The following is a 10,701-nucleotide window of genomic DNA, read 5'->3' as shown; positions in this document are numbered from 1 at the left end:
GCCTCCCAGCCGTCCGCGCACTCCAGCTGTGGCCTTCCCGTCGTGGGGTAAGTGTGGGGGGACTTCCTCAGTCCCCTCCACCCGCGACGGGGACGCTTTCGGTTCTGCCGGGATTCCCGGAGGCGGCGGGGGAGAACCGTGGGGGTCCCTGTGGTGTCTTCCCAGCACCCGTGGGGATCTCTCTTCCCTTTCTTCGCGCCCCGGCCCCCCTCCTGCTGACTCCTCCCTCCCTTCAGCTCGGCCTTCGCCGTCCGTCCCAGAGGCTGAGGGGGAAGAGCTCCCCCGGGGCCCTCCGCGCCTCCCTCCCGGCGCGTCCCTAAGCTCCCAGGGGAATGAGACCGCTGGGGGGCGTCCCGGGGGAAAACCCGGAGCCGCGCGTGGCCCGGAACCCCGCCCCCAGCGAGGCCCGCCGCGATTGGCCCTCGAAGACCACGCCCCTGGGGCGGGGCCACAGCTGCGGCCCGGGAGTTACTAGGAGCGAGCGTCGAGCGCGCCTGCCCGCCGCCCGCTTCTCACCTCGCCATGGGCCGCCTGCCGCTGCCGTGTCTCCTCCTGGGCTCCCTGCTCAGCGCCGTGAGTGGAGTTCCTGCCCCGGCCCCACGGGCAGTTTGGGACTTAAGAGGGGAATGGGGGGACGAGCAAAACTTCGGGGAAGGGACCTTCCTGCCTGGTTTTGTGGAAGCTTCGGGTGCCCCGGGGTCCCGGCGGATCGGGTGGGCTGCCTCCCGCTCCTCCCCGGCGGGGGTTCCAGGGAGCCCGCGGGGGGGCGGGGGGGCGCTGCCGGAAACGGGCCGGACGGCGCGGAGGGGCTGGGGTGTGGGGGCCTCCGGCCTCCGTCTGCTGTGAGGGCGGGCGCCCGGTTTGCCCCCAAGGCTGGCGGGAGAGGCAGGGGGCAGGCGCGGGGAGCGCGGCCGGCCGGCTTCCTGTCCCTTCCGCAGGCGGACAGATGCCAGGCCCGAGACGTTATCATCCCCTTGCCAGCCGGGCTGCCTTCTTCCAGGGCATCTTGTGGGAGCATGGGGTGACCCACCCTAGGAGGATACTCGAGGCTCCGTCTGGCATCCTGAATTAAGAGGAGCAGGGGGCCTCTGCGGGACCCAAGAAAGGGTTTCTCCGGGCACCAGAAGGGCTCGGAGGTGCCCAGTCAAGCACATCTCCAGGATTCTCAGAAGCCCACACTTGTCTCACTTTTTGTTTAAATGTATTTTCGTAGTTCCTCATTCTGGAGGCTGGGAATCCCCCACTACCTTACCCTCTCATCCCAGCGCCTGTCTCCCCCTGCTCTCAAGGGCTGTCGTTTGGGGCCTGAAGCCTGGGCAGGAGTGACCCATGGAGTGGGTGATAGGGGAAGGGAGCCGGGGGGAAGCTGTTTGGTCCCAGAGCTTTCATTTTCACTCTAAGCAATGGCTCTCGGGGAGAAAGGAGGCAGGAAGAGGGTGGAGCTGGAAAGAAGGGCATTCTTGTCGGAGGGAGCGGAGGAAGAGCCAGGGGAGGGCGGGTGAAGGGCGGTTTGGGCTTCTCAAGAGCATATTCCCAGTTTTGGCTCCAGGTAGAGACTGGGTTGTGACAACAATGACAACGGCAGCTGCTATTTTTTTTAAAAAAAAATATATATTGATTTCAGAGGAAAGGAGAGGGAGAGAGAGAGATAGAAACCTCAATGATGAGAGAGTCATTGATCGAGCCCGCAACCCGGCATGTGCCCTGACCGGGAATTGAACCCTCATCTCCTGGATCCTAGGTCGATGCTCAACCGCTGAGCCACGCCTGGCCAGAGGCCGCTGCTAGTTAGTGAGAGCTTCCTGAGTGTCAGGCTCCGAGGAAAGTGCTTTCCATGCATTCTGTCTGGTTTCTTTTAACTATTATACAGTTGAGGAAACTGAGGCTTGGAGAGAGGAAATGTCTTGCCAAAATTCTCATAGCTAGGTGGAACCTGGATATAAATCTACATCTGCCTGGTTCCCAAGTCTGACTCTCGGTGACGGCCTCCAAGCCTTGGTTCTGAACTCCTTTGGGTCAGAAGGACTGGAGCTATGGAGTGGGGACGGGGGATTGACAGACTTTCAGAGGAGGAGCCGTATTTCTCATGTGTTTGAAAAGGGCTTAAAGGACTTTCATTGCTCTGGGAGTGTGGTGGGGAGGTCCCCAGGGTTGCAGGGAGAACATTCACAGGATGAATGTTGTGATGTGATGGTGGGAACAGCAGCCTTTTCTACTTCCTTCCCCATTTGGCATGAGATGCGTTTCTGTAAGTAATGGCTGAATGAGAGCCAGCAATTAGGTAGGATCCTGGACAGCCAGCCAGTTAGCCAGGGTGCTGGCATTCAAACAGATACTCACATAGGTATGATAATTAAAGCTGCCATTTAGTGAGCATGTACTATGTTCTAGACACTGTGCCAGACCACATATATGTATTCTTTCTCATCTTCACAATCGAATCTGTGGGACAGGTATTATTACTCCCATTTTTGAGATGTGGAAACAGACTAAGAGAAGCAAAATAACTAGTAAGTCTTACAAAGTCAAGGTTGGAGCCTTAGGCTGTTTGTCTCCCAAACCTGCGCTCTTTTTACTGACTGTTCCCAAAGCGTGGGATGATTATAGGGAGCACATGCACACAGAACTAAACAACAGAGATCCACTTTACAGTTCTGTTTAAAATCCTTTTGATTTTTTTGAAGGAGGAAATCTCTGGAGCTAGAATATAGTTAATACCTCTCAAGCACTTGCTAATCCTCCCTTTAAAACAAAAATCAGAGCAGGCCTGGGGTGGAGGGCTATCAGCAAGCAAAGCAACCAGCTGGGGTTTCATAACATTCCTTTGTTTCTGTTGAATTTTATTTTTTAGGGTTACCTTTATTTATGAGAAGTGAGACTGGTTCTCTCTCATGGCAGTGATATAAGGTTTACATTGAAAAAAATGACTTTAATTTAGTGAGAAATAATTAAAAAGCATGGGTGGTACCTGGACATAGTAAGAAATGCAGGTGAGACCCACGTCAATGGAGAGAGGGAGAGTACTGAGACCTGAATTCTAGCTCGGATTCAATCACCGGGAAACCCTGGGCAAGTGACTCAGCCTCTCGGGGCCTTAGTCTCACTATTTGTAAAGTGAAAGAGTTAGACTTTGTCTTCCCAGCTTCACAATTTTCTGGCATTTCATGAGGGAGGGGTTGGAGGGGAAAAACAGGAGGCTTGGAGAGGGAAAGGGGTGGGGAGCAGCAGAATAGGAGGAAGAGGCCAAGTGCTAAATATAGCCCCAGGACTAGGACCAGCCAAAGTCAGCAGCCGCAGGACTCTAGGGGAGGCACTGGGGTCCTCGTGTGCTTTTGAATCATTGGGAAGAGGAAGGACTCAGGAGTCCAGTCAAAAGGAAGATAGGTTTAGTTCAGACATTATTGTGAGGTTCAAGCACAATTGCTTTGTAATAGACCAGAATGATTCTCTGGGTGCTTCTATCACATCGGTTGGCAGTTAAGTTAAAAATAAACACACCAACTACTAGGCAGGCTCCACTTTTCTGCTTTGGACTTCCACTTCAGTTCTAACCCCTGTCCTGGCTGATTTTCACCTTCCTGCCAAGGAGGCTACAGCAGAGATTTCCAGATCCCTTCAAATTGCCCAATTCTGTTTTTAGGTCCACCTAGAACCATGCGGTGAACGCCAATACCTAAAAAGTCAATGCTGTGATATGTGCCCGCCAGGTGAGATGCCCGCCCTCTAGCCCCACAGTGGGACGCCTCTTGGTTCGCTGGCAGATGCAGGCCTCATGTGTCATCTGTAAACTTGAGTCTTAATGGGATTTCCCATCCCTGCCCTGCTGTCAGAATGTTCTGGGTTCCCTCTCCACCTACCCAGGACCAGGTTCCTGTATCTTCCATGCCCCCCACCTGACTGTGAAGGCTGGAAGGGTTTGAGACTGCCATCTTTGAATTCTCTGCCCTAAAGTCCAGCCTGATCAGTGTTTGGTGAGTGTCTAACTCACTCAGTTGGTCATAGCTGCTTCATTTCCGATGCTTTTTCCAGGACAGAAACTGGTGAATGACTGCACGGCTGTCAGCAACACAGAATGCCTCCCTTGTAGTGAAGGCGAATTCTTGAAGACTTGGAACAGTGAGAAGCACTGTCATCAGCACAGATATTGCGACCCCAGTGCGTGGGCTGCTAGGGAAGAGGTGCTTGGGAGCTGGACTGATATTCCAGCTCATTCTTGACAATGCAGTCATTCTGTTTTTTGTTTGTTGTTTTAAATAAATAGGCAGGGTCTGTTTGGATTGGTTGGAGTCTAGGCTGTACTGGCTGTTAAATAATTTGATTGCTGTCCCTACTTGGAAGAGGGTCTAAGGAAAAAAAAGAGCAGGAAGTGTGAGGAGGGGGTGCCCCTGAGAGTATCCAGCAAGGGGTTCCCATCCTTCTCGCCCATCTCCACACAGACCTAGGGCTCCGGGTCCAAAGTAACGGCACTTCACAAACAGACAGGACTTGCACATGTAATGAAGGCCAACACTGTGTCAACGAGGCCTGTGAAACCTGCACCCCGCACAGCTCTTGCCCCCCTGGCTTTGGGGTCAAGGAGATCGGTAAGTGGCCTGTCTGAGATTAAGCTCTAGAGGCAGGAGAGAGGAGCTGAGGGCCAAAGGTGAGGGGCTGGGCAGTGGGCACTCAGCCCCGGGGTGGAGGGAATTGAGACTACAACCTACATCAGTAAGCCTCCTAGAGTGAGCGGGAATGAACCTTTGTCATGCTGGCTCCTGGAGACACCTTCCTAGAGGCTGCAGCAGTTGGGGGAGGCTCTATGCTGGGGGGAGAGTGCTTAAAGCAAGACGATTTCCTGTCCCGCCTGCCCACTGGTTCTCTAGAGAGCCAGACAGGTGGTCCACCGTGATGATTAATGCCCCCTCTCCCTCCCAGCTACAGGGGTTTCTGATACCATCTGTGAACCCTGCCTGGTCGGCTTCTTCTCCAATGTGTCATCTGCTTTTGAAAAGTGTCATCCTTGGACAAGGTATGAGAACTCATCCCTTGTGTTTCCTGCCCCAAGAGGGGCATGAGATCTGCTTCCATTCTGTCCCGCCACCTACCCTTCAGCTATGGCTCCCCATGGCCACACACACTCACACACCTGTAAAACATCTAGAATGACCTCATGGACATCCAGCCAAATAGGCACTTTCCAGCATTTCCTTGTCTGTCTCTCTTGGTGGTAATAGATGCTCTTGATCTCTCCGCCTCTGTGAAACTCTGTTTTCTTGGGTACATTATGACACCTCTCCTCCTTTCCTTCCATCCTCCCTGCTCCTCCTTCCTCCTTAACCAGTTTCCTAGGCCTCTGTTCTGCTCTACTTTTCAATCACTTTGCCTGCCTCCCTTGGACCATCTCATTCATGTCCATGGCTTCAAGCTACCATCTCTCTCAGGTGGTTCCCAATCAACAACTCTTGTCTAGATTTGTCTTCTGGGTCCAAGACTGTTATATCCAACTGCCGATGGTACATCTCCGTGCAGGTGACGCACAGGCACCAAATAGGCTCACCTTCCTGCTCCCCTCACCCTCTGTGACAGCTACCACCATGCCTCTGGGCACTTGTCCCATGGTCTCCCCCCTCACTTCCAACCCCAAATCAGTCACCAGGTTCTGTGTGTCTTCCTTCTAGATGTTCTGGGACCCCTCATTCTCACTATCTCAGTGTTGCCACTTTAGCCTGGGTCTCATCACCATGGTCTGGATGATGCTGTAGCCTCCTCACTGACCTCCCAGCCTTTAGTCTCCCTCCTTCAACTGGTTCTCCATTCGCTTGCCAAAGTGAGTTTTCTGCAGTTCCTTTTGGTTTACTGCACTCCCTATCTAAAATGTTTCACGGCTTTCAGGGCCTTTAGGACAAAACCCAGACTCTTTTGCGTGGCCTCCAACATTCCAGCTCCATTTCCTGACCTCTTCCCATATCCTGCTTCTTGCAATCCCCTCAACACACTGCTCATTCCTTGCATCAAACTCTTCTGCCTGAAATACCCTTTAACACATGCCCCATTAACTTTTTATATTTAATTGGGGTAAGACAGGCACATGAGACAGAAGGCACAAAAGGGAGTACAGTGATTAGTCTCTCTTTCACCCCTGCCCCTCAGCCACCCAGTGTTCCTGGAGGCATCCCGTGTTCCTTGTATGCCCTTCCACAGACAAACACACAAACACATACGTGCTCATGTGCAAACACATATTGTCCACACAAATTATAGCATCTCATATACACTTTGTTACTTGTTTATTGTCTGGCTTTCTCCAGTAGATTGCAAACTCCTTAAATGTAGAGACTTGGCTTTTTTTGCCTGTCACTGATTCATCCCTTATGCCTAGAACAGTGCCTAGAACATAGTAGATGCTCAATATATTTTTACCGATAAATGTTGACTGATGACTGGGGGCACGCTGGGGCAGTAGAATCAGAGCACTGGGTTCCAGCCTCGCTCCAGCTTAGATAGGGCATGGCCCTGTGCAAGTGTGTGAAACCTCGTCTCTCTGAGCCAACATGTACAGTGTTTCGTAAGCTTGTAAGCACTCTTCTCATGTATGTGCTTTCTTTAAAGTTTCTCTCTCTTTCCCCCACTTTAGATGTTTTTTCCCTTTGTGATGTTCCTCTCTGACCGTTCCTCACCATTCCTCCTGGGACTATGTTGGACCTGGTCTTCTCGTATCTAGACTCCTGCAATGGGCTCCTGGCTGGCCACTTTCCCCTCATTTCTCCTCCTGTGAGCTCTCCGGCCAGCTGAGTCTTCCCACTACTTAAGACTCTGATTCGATGCTGATATGACTCACCAGCTGAATCTGGTTATCAGTGACCTGGTTCTAAAGACCCAATTTTCCATGGTTCCCTAATGCCATCTGGCACTTCACCCACCTTATCTCTCTATCGCATTGTCCTGCTTAGCAGGAATGCACCACTACTCTAAATTGTACATCCTTCAGGGCCCACTCACACCTAACTTCCCCAGGGGAGTCTTTCTGGACGTCCCTTAAACCAGGGGTTCTCAACTGAACAATTTTGACAATATCTGGAGACGAGATTGGGAAGGGGGATGCCACTGATATCTAGCGGGTGAGGGCCAGGGATGCTGCTAAACATCCTACAGTGTGCAGGACAGTCCCGTAACAGAGTTACGTGGCCCAAAATGTCAGTGGTGCTGAGGTTGAGAACCCCTGCCTTAAACCAAATGGATCACCTCTCCATTCCTGTCATTGTGGATTTCATCTCCTCTTCTCTAAACAATTCCCAGTTCGCTTTAGCCTACATCACAACGCTTGGCACTCATTAGAGACTCTCCTATTATTACCCCTTCAAGATGTGTAATAATCTTTCCTCTGCACTCATGAGTTTCATAAGAACAGAGTTTGCATCATAACCAGCACAGGGGGGTGCATACAATACATGCTCAGTGAACTGGACTTATTGGTCATTGATGGTCTTCCTCTGGGGTTGGAAATCTTATGGTTGGGGAAACTTAATGTCTCATTTTCTCTTTTTCTCCCTGTGTGTATGCGTGTGCACACGTGTGTGCACATAGCTGTGAGACCAAAGGTCTGGTGGAGGTGCGGGCAGGGACTAACAAGACTGATGCTGAATGTGGTGAGTCCTGGAGAATGGGTCCTGGCAGCAGGCTAGGAAGGTAGGGAACTAAAGGCAGAAGCTAAGGCACACAGAAACAATGGGTGGGAGGTGCAGTGAGAGGAGGAGGCAGTTTGGACTTGTGGCGTCTCAGCTCTGCCACTTATCTGTGCGGTCCAGGAAAGTCATCTCACCTCCTGAGCTTTAGTTTCTTCATCTGTAAAATGGGATAATAGCACTTCCCTTAGTGGGTTGGTGTAAGTGCCCAGCATAGGATCTTGCACTTTGGAAGTGCTCCATCAAAGCTCTTCTGCCACCCTGAACTTCAAGCACCAGCATGGTGTAACATGGTTTCCTCTCAGGGCCTCAGTTTTGATTTTAGAATGGGTAGGTTGGCCTACAGCACATATCACAGGCTCAAATAATTACAGGGACTAGGCTGGTTATGTTAATGAGTGAAAAAGGTGAGAGGTAAGAAAATTGTACTCTGTTTGCTTTTCCTTAACATTCATTTTCCTTTTGGCAGGGCTAGGACTGGAGTGAGGTGAGAGAGGCACTTGCCTTGGGCATAATATTTAAAGAGGTGCCAGAAAAATGCATAAATCAAGATAAAATTTTGATGCAATATTTAAAAAGAATTGAAGTCAATGCAAAAAAATCTGTAATGAACAAACTATAAAATTTTAACTAAAGCCATGGTCCAACCTTGCACTTCCAGGACCCTGCCTGATTTGCCTCTGCCTAATCCTGGCCCTGGTTTCAATAAAACTTTATTTAAAAAACAGGCAGGCATCCTGTGGGCCATAATTTGATGATTTGGTTTTTCAAAATATAACATTAAAATATTTTTTATCTTGATTACTGAGTTTTTTAGTGTCCCCTTAAATTTTGTCCAGAGTTGTGTGCCTTACCCTAGTCCCTGCTCTGCCTCTTGTTTTTTCTTTCATTTTCCCATTTGGAATGGAGACTTAGATACAAGAAATACTTTAATTTCCCCTCCATTCTTCTATAACAAAGGCAGTGCAGACATAAATGATGCAGGTCCTCAGCATTGGGCAGAGAATACAGAGGGGTGGGGAGTGTGGTGAGCAGTGGAGACAGCCACCAGCACTCAGTTCTGCCTGATGAGTGCCAGGTGGGGCTGCTGGCCCAATGGGGCTAGATCTTCCAAATTTCTAAGAGAAGCCAGATATCTAGATTTTAAATATGCAATCTCCCCAAGTTAAAATGTTTAAAATAATTTAAAAATGTGCTGGTCATATGAAAGACATCCGCTGGCCCCATTTTACCAGAGCTACCTGTTTGAAACCTTCGATGTAGGTGAGCTCAGACATGGAAGGATTTTAGAGCCAAGTAAGGCATAGCAGCTTTGGGCATGGGGGTGGGAGCCATCGCTGAAGTCTCCATTTCTCCAGGTTTCCGGCCTCGGATGAGAGCCCTGGTGGTGATCCCTGTTGTTGCAGTAGTCCTGTTTATTGTCCTATTCGTGTCTGCCTGTATCAGTGAGTCCCCAGGTCGGGAGGTGATGAGGGAGGCAGGGAGGAAGGAGCAGGTAAAGTAGAACTGGCTGTTTCCTGATGTGGCCTCACTAACTCTCCATTCCTTTAATTTTGCTCTCTAGGAAAGGTGACTAAGGAGGGGCACAATAAGGTAAGTCACCCCTGGGAACTGGCTCTGAGTTTTGGCAAATTGGAAAGAAGATTGACTCATTGTTGCCTATATGCCAGTAAAGCTGATTCAGGGCCTGTCCCTGTGGCTAGTGGGGTGACAGCAGAACTGGCTATTCTTCCCCCCAACTCTGTGCCCCAGAGTTCCTCCCAGCCACTCCCTCAGCACCAACCTTTGTCATCCTCAGAGCTCACCTCCCCCCAGAGCTGCCCAGGCACCATTGTCAAAGTCAATGTTATCATTTGCTGTTCTTTCCCAGCATTCAGTGTGTAGGGAACCACTTTGGGGCCTTGGTGCAGGGACCATGGCCAGACTGGAGGGGCAGCTCCTTGAACCCACTGGAAGCTTCTTGACACCCTCAGTGTGGCCAGCAGGGGGCAGGAGACACCCATGGAATTGGCCCTGATTTGGGAAAAGGGAGGGGGCTTGGGGAGCATCCCCTTTGAGGGAAGGGCTCCTCAGAGGTGTTGCTGGGGATAACCTCACTCCTTGGCTCACCAGGCCTTCCACCCTAAGGGCAAAAGGCAAGATCCTGTGGAGATAGACATGGAGGATTTTCCTGGTCCCTGCTCTACGGCTCCGGTGCAGGAGACCTTACATTGGTGCCAGCCGGTCGCACAGGAGGATGGCAAAGAGAGCCGCATCTCAGTGCAGGAGAGACAGTGAGGCTGTGTGTGCCTGGAGCGGGGAGGTATGGACAAATGCGCACGTGGCCGCGAAGCCTGGAGCTGCAGCTGCTACGTCTTGAGGACGAGGGGCTGGTGCTAGGCACAGTCCCCCTCTGCTTGCAACCCTGCGGCTCAGGAACAGTTCACCCAGGGAACCTCCACTCCAGCCTGGAGCCCATTCAGTCTCCCAACTTGCTTTTAAAGATGGAAGCAAAACTTTTTTTGGGGCCATATAGTAATATCATCAAACCCTCCGACCCAGCAGTTCAGTGCCCATGGTGGTTTCTATGAACACAGGGGGGCGTCTACATGAATATCATGCAGTGTTGTTTGTGACAGTAAATGACTGGAAGCCACTTAACTGTCCATCGACAGGGACTGGCTAAATAAAATTGTAATATATTTATGCAACAGGATCTCAAAAACTCTGTCCTGGGAAAAAAGCAGGTTGCAGAATGATGGGCACAGAATTTTTTTTTTTAAAGCACATACCCCCCAACAATCCGATCTATCACCTGTGGGTAAGCGTGTAAACATAATAAACACTGTATGTGTAGGTGTAGCAAGGGTTCTGGAAGGATACGCAGGAAATGCGCAGCTCGCGGAGTTGTGATGTCTGGGTTGGGGAGGAAGGCTCTGGGAAGGGTTGGTAAAAGAAGATTTGACTTTCCCATAAGGCTTCATTTTTTTCCCCAAAAGGAGAGTGAATTCACACACTGCTTATGTAATTAAAAAGTCATCAAACATGTGAAAAGAAAAAC

At 50.8% G+C, this 10,701-nt stretch overlaps 1 protein-coding gene across 2 annotated transcripts; it reads left to right on the top strand.

Annotated features, from left to right (window-relative positions):
- Nucleotides 1–453: 453 nt before the first annotated feature.
- On the top strand, nt 454–10,501 carry CD40 (CD40 molecule). 2 transcript variants are annotated; one of them, XM_081149849.1, is made up of 9 exons: nt 454–573; nt 3,641–3,707; nt 4,030–4,155; nt 4,437–4,583; nt 4,915–5,008; nt 7,564–7,625; nt 9,020–9,106; nt 9,226–9,254; nt 9,789–10,501. In XM_081149849.1, the coding sequence occupies exons 1-9, from the start codon at nt 523–525 to the stop codon at nt 9,936–9,938; spliced, it is 813 nt and encodes a 270-aa protein (XP_081005975.1). In that variant the 5' UTR covers nt 454–522; the 3' UTR covers nt 9,939–10,501. The 2 variants fall into 2 exon arrangements, with proteins under 2 accessions (XP_081005975.1, XP_081005974.1); XM_081149848.1 differs by having other exon boundaries at nt 459–573; nt 9,774–10,349.
- The last annotated feature ends 200 nt before the right edge of the window (nt 10,502–10,701 follow it).

Source organism: Miniopterus schreibersii, assembly GCF_964146895.1.
Source record: "Miniopterus schreibersii genome assembly, chromosome: 10".
In the NCBI taxonomy this organism is placed as follows: domain Eukaryota; kingdom Metazoa; phylum Chordata; class Mammalia; order Chiroptera; family Miniopteridae; genus Miniopterus; species Miniopterus schreibersii.
Note: the sequence above shows the minus strand (reverse complement) of the source record. Positions and strands in the feature narration are given on the sequence as shown.